Source organism: Aspergillus ibericus (assembly GCF_003184845.1).
Source record: "Aspergillus ibericus CBS 121593 unplaced genomic scaffold BO80scaffold_38, whole genome shotgun sequence".
Lineage (NCBI taxonomy): Eukaryota > Fungi > Ascomycota > Eurotiomycetes > Eurotiales > Aspergillaceae > Aspergillus > Aspergillus ibericus.
This window is the reverse complement of record NW_020292136.1, coordinates 306,375-320,815: the sequence shown is the minus strand read 5'-3', so window position 1 is coordinate 320,815 and position 14,441 is coordinate 306,375. Positions and strand designations below refer to the sequence as shown.

The window sequence follows — 14,441 nt, the reverse complement described above, 5'->3', positions numbered from 1 at the left end:
ATGGAACAAAGATCAACTTTCCTATATGACGTAGTATTACCAAGCGTACATCTTTGACCAGCTATTTATATTATTACGTCTAAAAGCAAGCAGTTCATGTCAAAACTCATATGGCCAAGACATTTACGAAGTGCTTTAATGGCAAAGATTAACTGTTCAGGACATCATTGGTCATTTCGAGATTCATGAATTCAACACTGGGTAACCATCTGCAACCGCTCCGGCCTTCTCCAGCAGACGGTGTTCTGCTGAAGCATTGACCATTTATTCTCTGACCAAATATGGTCCGCTCAGGAAGGTAAGTAAAAGAGCAACATTCACGTGTGACCTCTATCAAAGTTCATTAATATAACTTCTGGTTCTAGACAAGATAGACTCACCTGCCCCGAAGCACTGTCTAAGCCGCCACAATCTTGTAGGAATTAAATGACTCAGACGACATATAGAAGCATTCGCCGCTGCTAGGAACATAGGCGGTGCCTTCGCAGTTGTCTCCATAGAAAAGATGAGGCTTGACATTCTTCTTGGCGTAGGTGACCTTGATGGAATGCAGGTCCTGGACTGTGTCAAAGTTTTCACAGGCCTGGGTACCCGTAGTGGCCTCGTCATAGATCTCGGAGCCCGTGCACTTTACTCCAGTCCAGCCTCGGATTTCCCAGGCCGTGGCGAGGGAGGCGGCGAGTAGGACGATGCTGGAAAGCTTGAGAGCGTACATGATGGAACTTGAGGATATTGATGAGGTTCTTGTGATAGCAAATATCAAAGGATGCAATGAATGGGTTGGGAATTCTGTATCAAGAAGAGCGGAGTAGATTGAGCTGGATGATGATCAGAAGAAAGATGCCCCTGGCCTTTTATACCTGTCTCTATCGTCTCTTTCCCTTTCTCTGTCTTCTCTTGCTTACTTCCCTAGGATATCTTGTCAATAGCACTCTCTCTGGTTACTCCATCTCTAGATGTGGTTAGTAAATACCCAATGGAATGTCCAAAGAATCCCAGATCGCTCCACCAGATAGCTGCTGTAGCCGAGGCCACCAATAGGAAGCCCCGAAGTCGCAGTGCTTCCTTTCATACCAGATCAGGCACTAGCCTGGGTGTCAAGTCCTCTTGCAAAGATGACTTAAAAGACGCCTGAGGGACTGCATGCGATCAAGCTGTTTCCACTAGCGGGGCTCTCTGAAGTTTTGTTTGTTTAGCTTCAGCGACTCCCCATACCAGATCCTGTCGTGCCATGTGCTTCTCCACCACACATTCTAAAGGAATGAGGGCTGATTATCGGCTTCCCTCCGAGCTGGGAACGAATCGCCAGTCGCTCGATAGAATCTCACGTGGGTGGTGACCTTTTTCGTCAGTATTGGAGCTCATTTATCGATAGACGCAGGACATCCTCCACTCATTGAATCTTATTGGGTGGGTCGGGTATCATGTTAACAGAAGGACTTGCGCTCGACGCTTTAATAACCCCGTGCTAAAGAACTGATTCGGGTGAGTGTGTTGTGAAAAACCCTCGATCCAGACTGCTTTTGACGGGCTAAGCGTAACGCCGCTTAGTCACATGGGCCTTGCAGCTTGCCAATAGTTAACCTTGATCCACTCAGTCAGCACTACTGTGAAGGATCTCGCTAAAATACTGTTGGTTGTCCCGACAGATACCCTGTTTCGAGCGGAACGGAGACTGAATACCAGACCGTGGATACTAGACCCACTACAAGTAGGGTTGGTCTTCCGGTTGTGGTTCCGGAGACACCGGACAAGCCGAGGCCTCAGAGGGCTGTCAACGGCCCGCCGGGATTGCGTAAGATAGTGGAGACTAGCTCGCTGCTTGATAGACTCGGCCCTACACCTTAATGGAACTAGCATCGTCTTACTGGGCCTCGTAGGGGACATAGTTATATTTGCGTCTATCTGAGTTATTGTAGGCTGCCGGGTTTTCCCAACCTGGGCGGGAGTGAATTGGACCCTAAGCTGCCGTGGGATGTCAACAATGAAAGTATACGCAGATATTCACACACAGAACGCACGGCATGGGCTGATGCTTGGGCTCGACCCTTCAGTCACTATGCAGACCTCTATTTGTTGGATCTCGCCATAGACCGCAGGTAAACATATCAGGTTGAACTTGCACCCGTTTCTTGCAGCTTTTAAGTCGAAGGTTTCAACCCAGCAGTTCATAAAGAGTACCCACGGCTTGATGGAGGACTAAAAGGATACAGCATCTCATCAGGTGCATATTTTGTGCAGTTGTAAGGCGTATTATAAACCAGTAAGCTCATAATTACAGTGGACTAGTTACAGAGGTAACAATGGTGGGTATTAGACACCTAGGTATGGAGGGTAGTCTGGGGGGTAGTTTTGAATGGTTTACAAATCGATCATTACCACAGCGGGGCGCTTGCCAAAAAATAAATAGAAAAAATTGAAGTTAAAGCCATGCTAGCCTTCGTTTTAATTGGGAAGAAAAAAAAACATACAACAGAAGGGATTCGCTGGTGGTCACCCACCCAACTACTAACCTCCCGGCGCGTGGCTTAAGTACGGCTGAGCGGACGGGAAGCCCTGTTCTCCACACCCTGTGGTCGTATGTACTGGCATCTCCTTTGAAAGGACCTATATCCTATTCGTAGCTATATTTGGTGCTCGATAAGATCCGTATTTGAGCTCTCATGCATGCAGCATCTACGCTGTATGATTGCCCATATCAATTGTCGGCTGCACCTCCAGGTTCAGAAAAGCGAAAACCTTGCCATGTTCAACCATTACATGCGATTGGTGACTTGCTTTGTGCTTTCATAAAACTAGGTGAGATAGGTCACGGCGCCAATTGCATGTAGGGCTCTGATAATCGTATCAGCGAGGACAACGAATAACCATATCATTTCCAGAGTATTATTGTAACTACATGCTATGGTACGACTGGCGGTCGCATCCAAGATGAATTAGCGACTTTTGGCGCTTTAATCTCCAATCCCTGCAAGTGATCGTACATGTTACAGACCCTTACCGTACCTGATATGGCTTGATGTCGACATGATGATCGGAGCCCACACCAGGATGGTAGGAGGATGCCATGATTTTGGCCATCTTCATGGGGATCTTTCCTTGGTCTTAGATTGCCACGTCGCGCATCGGAGAAGCTTATGTCAACGGCAATACCAGCCATTGGGAGAAGGGAACAACATGAGGCGGCGTCGCTCCCATGGGACACGAATCAAAAATATATAGGCAGGGTGTAAGGCAAGGACTAACCCTGCACTCTTATGGCTGAGATTAGGGGAAAGAAAATATAATGTTCGCCCACGCAGTCGGGCCATGGAAAAAGAAAAGCAAATCTAAATTTTGGATCTCATGGAGTAACTGTATATATATATACTTCCCAAGTCAAACCTAGAAGTTAAGGGAACTAAGAACGGGTACGAAATATCTCTCTCATATAAATATAATCCATGCCTACATCATGATTGAGGTGACAAGAGCAGAGAAACCTGGATATTGAAAGCAATGGCCTGAGAATTCCCTTGATCGATACCCTTTCACTTGAACAGCTCTCTTTAGGATTCTGTAACTAAACCAAGTAGACCAATCACAACAACTGGCCGGATGGTGTAGTTGGTTATCACATATCGTTAACACCGATAAGGTCCTGGGATCGAGCCCCAGTCTGGTCATCTTTTTTGCTTCATAAATCTTTTACCAGCTCCCGCGGATAGCCCCACCAACTAGTTTTGCGGCTATTCGATTTGGTATTCAGCTTCAGATCAATTTGTCTGACTACCTCCCACCATGTCGAAAATCAGTCCTGGCGTTTGCATACTATGATGCAGCCGTTGCCATGTATAGGACTTTTCAGAACGGTCGGAAAATCCAAGATCAACCTGTTTCTAGTTAATGAGTAGCATGCGTAGTCATACCATAATCCATGTTTCTCATCTTGATCTACATTTTCAGGGTACTGTCAGGCCTTAGGACTCTTTGATCCGCTGTATTTTTTATCTGCTGATATCCTCGCTGCCAAGGTGGGTAGGTGTGACAGCGAGCGGTTCCCGAGGCTAACTAGAGCTATGCCAAGGACATGGGGTCCTTCTCACTGTAGATTATCACAAGTAACTATGATTCTGGTGGCAGGAAACAAAGGAGTCTATGGTCTTTGTCGGAGTTCATTCGAATGGCCGATACTGCGGGCTGTAGCCCTTAATCCAGCCACCCCTGTAGACCTCAAGTTAGGGTACGGGCTCCGATTTCCAGGCTCAAGCATCCAGGTGGTGGCGTTAGGCCACCGAGCGATGTACACAATAACATCAACGCTATATCTCAAGATGCCCTTTTTGAACAAACATCCACTGTGGTCAAAGCACAAATACTCCTCTTTTCCTTGACCCGCTCTTTCGCACGAAATATAACATACCGTGTGTTGCGTGCTATCTTGTGACCTGTTGTCTCTGTCCTGCGGGAGTCTGCCCTCACTGACAAACATCCCAAGATTATTGTAAGACTCTCAAATACACCATTTATAGCACTGCTCACAGCCAGCAGAAGGGAAGGGGTTGTTTGAAAAAAAAAAAAAAAAGTAGTCGACCACATTGCCGAAGAGTAAAGCGGCCGTGCCCCACAGCTGTACTCCCTAGGGCGTGCGGGAAACGAAAAGGCTAGGGTGACAAACGAGGCAGAACTCGAAGGGATAAGACTATAGACCATATCTCCGTTGCTGCAAAGGCCTAGATATAGTCCTATGATTGGACAACGAAAGTTCCTTATGACCGAGGTCGAAGCGTTGAGCTTCCCAACGAAAGACAGAAGGAATGAAAATACGCGGTATACACCAGAACGTGCCTCCAAGCCGAGGCCTAGACGATCCTCGAGGAATTTCCAACCTTCCACGGGTTCCCCAGATCAGTACCCTGCATCCAGAGACAATATCATCATTTGCAATATGCTTTATCGGCCCGTCACCCGGTTCCTGTCTACCGCACCACAGTGCCTGACACCACCCGCAAACCCTATCATCCGGTGGAGTTCGCACTTCGCGCCGCCACGACCGCATGTAAACCCCGGGAAGAAGGTGACTATTTCCAAGCTGCAGAGCTTATATCGGGGAAACGAACCCATTGCGGTACTCACGGCGTATGACTTTCCAAGTGGCTTGGTGGCGGATGCCGCAGGGATGGATGTGGTGTTGGTAGGGGATAGCTTGGCGATGGTAGCGCTGGGGATGGAGGATACCGACTCGGTTACGATGGAGGAGATGTTGGTGCATTGTCGGAGTGTGGCCAGGGCTGTGACGAGGGCTTTTTTGGTCAGTTCGGTCTCTTTGCTCCCTTGGGTGTTTGATGTGATAGACTAACAGGTACCGTTCGTGGGCGTGATCAAACAGATAGCAGATTTACCGATGGGCTATTATGAAGTATCACCCGAGCAGGCTGTTCAGTCTGTCATGCGAATGGTCAAAGAGGGCCATGTGAACGCTGTGAAAATGGAGGGCGGGGAGGAAATGGCACCTACTATCAGGAGGATCACTGAGGCGGGAATCCCGGTCATGGCGCATATAGGGCTAACGCCGCAGCGACAACATTCTTTGAGTGGGTTTAGAGTGCAGGGCAAGTCTGCGGCGGGAGCGGTCAAAGTACTGCGAGATGCGATCGCTGTTCAGGAAGCTGGAGCGTTTATGATCTTGGTGGAGGCTGTGCCGGCTGAGGTTGCTGCCATTGTCACGAAACGACTTCGGGTTCCGACCATAGGGATTGGATCCGGGAATGGTTGCTCAGGACAGGTGCTGGTTCAGGTCGATATGACGGGTAACTTTCCACCCGGACGGTTTATGCCGAAGTTTGTGAAGACTTTTGCGAATGTTTGGGGAGAGGCGCTGAGAGGTATCGAGGAGTATAAGCGTCAGGTCAAGGCCAGGGATTTTCCGGACGTTGATTATAGCTATGAGATTCCTGAAGAGGAGCTGGTGAAGTTCAGGGATTCCGTTGGTGGTGGGTTAAGGAGGAAGGTGGAGAGCGAGTAGCTGAAGAAAGTATGACGGTTACTGTTCAATATCGATGCCATTCGATTGAACGACTCCCAAGTACAACGGGCGAGAGTGGAACAGACTTACTAAGTCAAGAGATATACGTGGCTACAAAGAGCGTTTGGGCAGGGCTCTGCTTCGGACACAGACGCAACAAGTATTCCTTTTGAGTGCATTTTCATATTCTTTGTCCAAGGGGCTAGCGTAAGTACTACACTGTGTAACTTTTGGGAAATGACAACCCGAAATCCTAAGCCACCTTATTGTACATTTCAAGTTACACAAGACAGTGAACGTAGGGCTAGTCACCCGTTGCATCACCATGACACACATTGCCTCTATCATGCTGCACCGTCTGTTGTTGATGTCTCGGGAAGAATGCCACCGAACCATTGAATATAGTTTCCATTCCCGGCCAACTGCCACATGCGTCATGATGACCCAGTTCCCTCGACGGAAATTACGTCCCAACAAATGATCCAATGAGACTGCCTACATTGGTAATACACGCTTGTCGTCACGATGAATGAGCCAAGTATCTCATAGTATCACAAAATGTATAAGATGCGTGACGCCAAACACCCAGTTGGACTACCCAAGCCCATATAATTATTCAGTAGACCATGTTCCATCACATTCGTCCCATCTTCCCCCGCCAGCTGGTATTCTCAATTCCAAAACGTACATTTCATCGCTCTCCCATCGCAATGGCCGCGGGAATCGTCGACACCATCAAGCACGATCACCGCGAGATCGAGTCCTACTACAATCAGATCCTGAAGGCATCCAATCCCGATGAACAAACCCGCTACCAGAACCAATTTACCTGGGAGTTAGCCCGGCACTCCATCGCCGAGGAGCTGGTAGTCTATCCCGCCATAGAGCGGTATATTACCGGGGGTGACAAACTGGCCGACAAAGACCGCCAGGAACATCAGAAGGTAGGCATCCATTCGCCTCAACCGGAACATCGATCATTTAGCTGATCCATCATAGGTCAAGGAACAGCTCAAGGCTTTCCAAAACATGACGCCCGCCGACCCCGAATTTCTCCCTACTGTGAAAGCCTTGATGAGCGACCTCGCCCAGCACATCAAGGAGGAGGAAGCGGAGGATTTGCCCCAGCTGGAAGCCGCCCTGTCGCAGGAGGACAGCGAGAGCTACGCGAAATCGTTTGCTCGGACAAAAATCTTCGTCCCCTCGCGCTCGCATCCCAGTGCCCCGGATAAACCGCCGTTTGAGACGGCTGTGGGGTTGATGACGGCGCCGATTGATCATGTAGCGGATCTGTTTCGCAAGTGGCCCCATAATACGACCATGCCGAATCCATCTACCAAGTAGGTCAGAGCGTCGATCGAAGAAGTCGCTATTGATGAGTTAGGAGTGGGTTAAAAGTCCTCTTGGTTTGGATTCAGTGGTCCGATGTCAGTGATGTGTATATTAGGAAGTTGTAATGATTTACTTGAGCCGAGGCGCCTCGACCTTCTTTTTTAATAGTAGGGTTAATAGTGTAGTATGCAATTCATATCGCTTGCTTAGAAAGTGGCCCCTTTTTCGTTGGTTAGCTCGCTCAATAGAATTGGAATGATGCTAGGATATTTTGTAAGATGACAAACAATGGCAATATCTATTCCATTCAGTCTAACCCGCCTAGTTCACAGGTATACCTTGCTAATGAGTCACTTCCGGATAAGCTTGCTGCTATGATGCCCGACACGCGAACCTCGAAGGTCATGCTTCATTACGCTAGCAATCAAGTGAATATAATTGATAAAGATAGGACATAGACGATAATGACCTTGATTGGAGTATGGAGAGACGGGCAATTCATTTGTGCTGCATCTGAACTGTAACATGATACGGAGCTGCAACCCGATTCGGGAAGGATAGTGCCTGCCCCATCGATAGGGCTTACCGATAATAGATCCCCGCAACTCCACTATTTAAGCCCACTGGACCCTCGCCCTTTCGAACGAGAATCAAGAACCATAACACAACTGGACCAAATGGCAACCCTCGACAACACGGGAGATGGTCCCCTTCAGGTCCCTGGCTTTGGCTCCATCCCCCTGCATTTTGAACTCTCCCCAGAGGCCCGTTTTGCGCATGGTTTAGTTGAGTATCGCCACTCGCCTCGATTGACCATGCGCGAGATGGCCATGCTCCGACTCATGCAACACATCACGGAGCAGCCTGGCTGGGATCGTGTGGTATTGGACTGGGATGGACCCCAACTCGCGCAGTGGTATCGAGACGCCAGGGAAGGATCGGAAGGGTTTCTGATCAGTCCCGCGGTATGGAATTGGTGCCTCGCGGAACTGCGCGACAAAGCGGAGACGTGGCAGCGTACAGGCCGTCTCTTTGTGTTTGACTCCTCTTCGGCCGTGTGTCAGGCGGAGGCGTCAGGGTTCCTGGAGGGAATTCAAGAGGGGATGGCCCGACTTGGGGCCCAGCCAAGCCACGACCACCCTCTGGTGGATCCGTCGCTGTTTCCTTTAGTCTACGACCGCTCTCCGGTCTTGGTCCACGGCGGACAGGTTTCCCTGGACGATCTATGGGGCCTAGCCGGGGAGGTCGCGGAAAGGCTGCCGCCTCATCCGCTCGATCTAGCCGGCAGACCGCGCCGGGGCCCTGTCGCTCGCATGCCGGTGTATGGAGGAGGGCCGGAGAGCTGTTGGTCGAACCGCTTCCAATGGCTCCCCTGCGAAGTCCAGTTCAGTCCCACCAAAACACCCAATGACCCTCCGGATGTTCAGATCACCTCCTACGTCAATAACCTCCATCCAGACAATCACCGAGGGTTGTATAGACATCTTGAGCGCTTAATCTCCGATTCAATCTCCTCTTGGAACGAGATCCTCTTCTACGGCAATAGCCGTGGCCGCCATCCTCCACGCATCCTCACGTACGGCTGTCAGATCCACAACTACATGGAAAGGCACAAGATATTCCAGGACTTGCTACCAATGCTTAGCTGGAATGCACTGTGTGATTCCCACGAAGAGTGGCAGGAGCTGCGTCAGGCTGCTCGCGAGTACATTACAGGGCCTGAGCCACCCAAATGGAAGCAGGCCAACCCTATGACCGGAACGCCAGCCAACCTGTTGGACGAGCTCATGCCAGACCAGTGGGACATTCCAAGGGATGTGCACCACCTTCTCAAGTGTAAGCGGATCCGGCGAGCCTGGTTTGATCACCCTGAGCCCGGCGTCTCATTTACTTACGATCAATGGAAGCGGGGTCAATTTACTGGGCGCGCGCTGAGCCCACAACGGCTCGAGAAGTTTCCGGATCCGCTGCATCACGACTATACTCCCGTGCATCTGCAGGAGACCTTTCGGCAGGACGGTCTCCAGGTCGTGGTGGAAATCAACCGCATCGAATTAACGCCGGACAATCCGACGTATTCCGGTGAGGCGCATTACCACACGGAAGGGCTGCGCAACGACCATATCGCGGCCACCAGTCTCTATGTGGTGGAAGCCAAGAATGTAACCCAGGCCCGCATGGCGTTCGAGCATGAGGACAAGGTTCACGCGGGTGAACTCGAGTGCAAGGTCCCACAGGCACTAGCGACTGTGCTCGATGTGGATGACTGGGAGGTATTCGAGGAGAGGCCACCTCGTGCACTGCACACCTTCGGGTCGGTTCCGATCACGGAGGGCCGTCTTCTGAGCTGGCCCAATACTTATCGGTCTAAGCAAGAATCCTTTGGGTTGGTGGACTCCAGTCAGCCCGGACACTTGACCCTCATCAAGCTCCGGCTGGTCGACCCCCACTATCGCATCTGCTCGACTCGCAATGTACCACCGCAGCAGCATGACTGGTGGGCCGCTGCAGCACGGCAGGCAGCCAATCTCGATCGTCACTTGCCCCCAGAGCTGGTGCTATCCGTAATGGAACACGCGGACTGGTGGCCTATCTCTGCGGCTGAGGCACAGCTCCTCCGGGAAGACCTCTGTCAGGAGCATGAGCGCGTGCGAAACGCCATTGAGGAATGTGTGGGGCACCATGTTGTCGTATTCCTTCCTTATGACCAATATGTAGCCACGGACGTGACGGATACGACTGGTGTCGGGTACGAGTCTCCTTGACTTCTATCGTGGGGCCTGAAACCAATTAGGTCTATTAGCTGGACCCTGGGAGGCGCCTGAAAATCCTATCACGGACGGCGTTTGTCATAGCCTCCCCTAATCACGGGCGATAAGTGATCATATTTCCAAATTGAACAGACCAATAGTTCTTCCACTAGCAATGGATTAGCGTCGGAGTCGTCTCGATCGGTGCAAGCGCTCCCAACGGTGTTGAGATCGCGCCACACCGGCAGCGGGTTAGCGTCCATCGCGAGGCCCTATATTTGACTCCGCACGGACCATGCGGAGGTGGGCAAGAGGGGCCGGCTAAGTGGGCCGCGAAGGATGAATATGAAGGGAGAAGACCTGTCAGAGGTTCAGATCGTCGATCTCGTACACCTCGCAACACCTAAATCAACTCGTAGAACTTGTATAGCTGCCTAGTATTTTAGGGTTCAGTTTGTTGCGGTTGACATGTTTCCTTCACTGGTGTAAGAAATTGTGTGTTCCCTCAACCAGGAATCGCGAGTCGGAAAAGCAAAAGCATGACTCTTTGGTCTGTTCGGGGCAAGGAAGCTTCAGTTCAACTTCCATAGATAGCTTTGTCCTAAACACCCAGCCTATTCCAATCACCGATCAGACTTCACCTTGGATATTGTCAGTTAGTCCACGATGAGTCTGACTCGAGGCACGAGCACGTGATGGTAAGCCATGCCTGCTGTCTTCGGAAAGAACTGCTGCCTGAATATACAGGCGGCGAGTAAATACCAGGTGATGTTTATCCCGTGAGATGATTTCTGTATGCACTTTAACCCTCAATAGTTTCGAACATAAATATAGCAATCGACCAGAAAACCACGCTTTTGCCATCCCAGAATTAAGCTCCTCACCTATGAGTCTGCAGTAAGGCTAGTGACGGCACAACGTTTTCTGTCAACAAGAGTTGTACATGCGAAGCTGGTCAAGGATCCCAGCCAACTCCTGTGTAAATGTGCAAGATAGCACCGTGCCACTGAAACAGTATGTCCTGACCAGACTAAAGAGGAAAACAACAAAATCCAGGCCCCTTGATCTCTTCAGCTGTGATTGTGGTGTGACTCCGAGGGGTAATATTACAATACCCAAATACAGTACATGTTCCCTGGTGTATGTTTGGCTGTGGACGACTGCTTGCACGAGTCATGACAGGAATAAAATGACAAATTAAGCGGGGTGGTATTTCTGCAACTCAGCCTGGAATGAGGAGCTGTTAGTCGCACAACACCCAAACTTTATCAGGGCGACAGGAGACAATCCGGGGTGTTCCTGTCAGGTTCCACCAGCGCTAGTCATCCCTTGCTTTCCAGCCACGTACTAACCATGTCATATTAAAGGCTTCTAGCCAATCATTTCCTAGTAACGAGTCAGTCAAGGGCCTTCCGAATGTACCTGGCGTAGAGGTTCCCTATGTTCAATCAGAAAGCAGCAAGGAAAGAATGGTTGGAAGTGCTATCTGGACAAAACAATGCCATTTTCTCCATTATCTAAACTAATCTACTCTAAAAGCCAAAAATCCAAAGTACAGCTGTCAGCCAAGCCCACGGCGTCTGAAAACTTGCCAAGTCCATCAACAGCGATAGGATGATGTGGAAGTCCGTGAAGCTTGACCGACTGCGTGCCGGTACTATTACATCGGCATTGGCGGCAGGGCCAGCGCCACTGGCGATGAGCCACCTTAGTAACCATCAATGGCGGCGCACTATATAGAATGAAAGATCCAATTAGCGGGTATTCATCCTCCTAAGGGGCAAACATACGTTTCCGTTAGGGCAGCAAGCAATGGTGTTCTTGCAGTAGCTCTTGTCATCGTCTCCCTTCTCGAAAAAGGCTAGAAATGTATTAGCTTCGAACCATTACTCCCACAGGGAAGAAGCGAGGCCTACCAAGAAGGTCAAGATCCTTGATGAGATCGGTGCTGGCGCAGGCAGAGTTTTCCCCATCGATGAGAGAATCGATGAGAAGACCCTTCTTCGCCACGTTGTTCAGCAGGCCGTCGGTCTCCTCGCTGTTGTTGGGGTTGCAGCAGTAGATGTCCCCGGTCGAGCATTGGCCCTTGGCATCGCTGATGGAGAGCTTCTGCTGCTGGGTGCGTGCCACTGCGGGAATAGCAGCGGCGGTCATGGCGAAGCCAACGAGAGCAACGATAGTGAACTTCATTTTGTATGGTTGGATGGTTCAACGAGGTGTTTGTAAAGAGTGGAGTGTTAAGAGGAAGTAATGCTTGAGATGCAGTGGATGCTTGATGATGGAGGGATTGAGCAGAGGATGTGGACGAGATTTTATAACTTGAGGTGGAGACTCAATCCTCTCCTTGGTGTTCGAATCTGTGCTTGATATACGTATGTCTACAGACACTGCGAGCGATGGAATTCTGCTCTGAGACAATCCCTTGAGTATCCCATACCACCTTTGGGCGATCATCTCAAGTGTGCCCTTCGACGTAGTTGTAGGTGAGGGTGATCGCCCCAGGATAGAAGGATTCGCCTACGTGTTCGGGTGGGAATGTAATCGCATGCCTAGGCGCAAGCAGCTGCGCTCAATCCAACAGTTGAAGGCCATCAGTACATTCTGCTCCAAGTATGGATCACCGAAGACAATGTTAGCTCTCGTCGTCATCATTGGGCTTGTATTATGGCGACGGTGGAATCTGCGATCTACTCTCTATGTTTGCAATGGATGGTAGGGTATCAGCTATTGACAGTTTATCTGCTTTCATCAAGGTACCGGGTGCAACTTCATAGTAAGCTAAGTTACTTACAATGCTACTTCACAGCTTGCTTCCGTAATGCAGGATTTCGCTTGGGATGGTTGCAAACCGTCCCTCGATTCATCAAGGAGAAAGCCAGGTAAAAAAGTTACAGTTACGATGACGCTCTCAAGCCGAACCCAAATGTACAGTGGAGCATAAGCACGGTATTGATCCAGCAGCGATATGACCTACCAGGATACTTGAGTCTCCCTTCCAAGTTAGACACTCAGACAGGTCGCATCGGACAATGATACACTGCTACTCATCTCCCTATTTGCCTTTCCGTCATTTCTGAGCAGGGATTGAATAGTAACCGGAATGCCCCTAGCGCAAAGTGAATGCCAATTATCCCTGGGTATATTCTTTGTCCTCGGGTACCTGACTGCTACCGATGGTTGATTCTCGCCACTCCCCTTGGCGGGGCCAAGACTTCCCACTCCCTCCGTCCTTTGAGATGCCAACCAACGCCCAAGCGGCTTCCTGAACTCAGTATCCTCCATTCCCTCCCTTGAAATTCCTGTATGGCCCTTGAGATATACCTTGATCGATCATGCGCTAGCCACGAACACGTACTACATTCTCCCAGGGGATGAAAGCACACTCCTAGCTCCAAGGTGAGCCAGTTCACGAGAACAACACTGTAACCATCTCCGCAACTATATAAACTATCCTTCCCTTGAGACCTTCTTCCGTTTTTTTCCTCTCCAGAGCTTCCCTGGGCTGCGAGTTGTGGTTAACGCCTAACTCCAATAGCCCGTCGCTTTTCTTCTTCCCATCCACAAGGACACGGCGAAGTCTACATGGCTTGCGTCTAGCAGACGGGTATACTTCATTGTGACTTTGTGGCCGGGCTGCAGGAGAAGATGATGTCGGGGTTGGGTGGTATCCTTGAGACAGTAGCACAGTGAAGCTCATGATGCTGGGCTTGCTGTGCTCTGTGGAGGGGATATTGGTGGAAGGATTGTAGAAGTTGTTTGGGTGCCAGTTGGCTGTTTTGGCTTTGTTAGTTCAAGGGCATCAACTATCGCTATATTTTCAGGGATCTAACTACAATCACGAGTCTATTTTATGAACTCTGTAATTTGTTTTTCAATGCACTTAAGTCTACTGTAACATGGTATAGAGTTTTGAATTAATGAAGTGGCTAGGCTGCAGGAGTTTATGCACGACACGCGACCTTCTATGGTTTTGTAGATCATGGATCATGACATATATATTGAACAGAGATCAAGATTAATAATAAACCAGTGCTAATACTATTATCATCATCGAGATAGTGGTTGATTCATCATGATCTTATTTCTCTGTCCAAGATGTTCCGCGACGCCGTCACATAAAAGAAAATATACGGTGGGCTAGATAAATATAAATCCCGTTAGATGGTCTCGATGTATTTGTTCTCAGAGTTTCATTTGGTGTGGTTTAAGGTGTTGTCTTTGTTACTTGTCTGCTGATGTGGTTACCCTAGCGGATATGTATATCTGAGCGGGTGAGACAGCACCCACGAACACTGCAATGGCAGCAGGGAAACCAGTCGACCTATTGATCACAACGCGATTGCAATAATAGCAAT

The 14,441-nt window shown here is 49.7% G+C and overlaps 5 protein-coding genes and 1 non-coding gene across 6 annotated transcripts; 4 read left to right on the top strand and 2 right to left on the bottom strand.

The window, feature by feature from the left end:
- Nucleotides 1–397: 397 nt before the first annotated feature.
- On the bottom strand, nucleotides 398–715 carry BO80DRAFT_437273 (uncharacterized protein; the record flags this gene model as incomplete). Its single annotated transcript, XM_025720998.1, has 1 exon — nucleotides 398–715. The coding sequence occupies one exon, from the start codon at nucleotides 713–715 to the stop codon at nucleotides 398–400; it is 318 nt and encodes a 105-aa protein (XP_025572510.1).
- Nucleotides 716–3,591: 2,876 nt separating this feature from the next.
- On the top strand, nucleotides 3,592–3,665 carry BO80DRAFT_t239. Its single transcript has one exon. It is a non-coding gene; the product is annotated as a tRNA-Val (tRNA).
- Nucleotides 3,666–4,883: 1,218 nt separating this feature from the next.
- BO80DRAFT_495819 (3-methyl-2-oxobutanoate hydroxymethyltransferase) lies at nucleotides 4,884–6,004 on the top strand (the record flags this gene model as incomplete). The annotated part of the gene is made up of 2 exons (XM_025723973.1): nucleotides 4,884–5,290; nucleotides 5,369–6,004. The coding sequence occupies exons 1-2, from the start codon at nucleotides 4,928–4,930 to the stop codon at nucleotides 6,002–6,004; spliced, it is 999 nt and encodes a 332-aa protein (XP_025572509.1). The 5' UTR covers nucleotides 4,884–4,927.
- Nucleotides 6,005–6,617: 613 nt separating this feature from the next.
- Nucleotides 6,618–7,479, top strand: BO80DRAFT_413265 (uncharacterized protein). The gene is made up of 2 exons (XM_025718054.1): nucleotides 6,618–6,948; nucleotides 7,004–7,479. The coding sequence occupies exons 1-2, from the start codon at nucleotides 6,631–6,633 to the stop codon at nucleotides 7,346–7,348; spliced, it is 663 nt and encodes a 220-aa protein (XP_025572508.1). The 5' UTR covers nucleotides 6,618–6,630; the 3' UTR covers nucleotides 7,349–7,479.
- A 527-nt stretch (nucleotides 7,480–8,006) lies between these two features.
- BO80DRAFT_467274 (DUF4246 domain-containing protein) lies at nucleotides 8,007–10,101 on the top strand (the record flags this gene model as incomplete). The annotated part of the gene is made up of 1 exon (XM_025722843.1): nucleotides 8,007–10,101. The coding sequence occupies exon 1, from the start codon at nucleotides 8,014–8,016 to the stop codon at nucleotides 10,099–10,101; it is 2,088 nt and encodes a 695-aa protein (XP_025572507.1). The 5' UTR covers nucleotides 8,007–8,013.
- Nucleotides 10,102–11,698: 1,597 nt separating this feature from the next.
- On the bottom strand, nucleotides 11,699–12,331 carry BO80DRAFT_480621 (uncharacterized protein). The gene is made up of 3 exons (XM_025723356.1): nucleotides 12,003–12,331; nucleotides 11,877–11,947; nucleotides 11,699–11,818 (listed from the first exon to the last, which is right to left on the bottom strand). Exons 1-3 carry the CDS (start codon nucleotides 12,274–12,276, stop codon nucleotides 11,795–11,797), a joined length of 369 nt encoding a protein of 122 aa, XP_025572506.1. The 5' UTR covers nucleotides 12,277–12,331; the 3' UTR covers nucleotides 11,699–11,794.
- Between the last annotated feature and the right edge of the window lie 2,110 nt (nucleotides 12,332–14,441).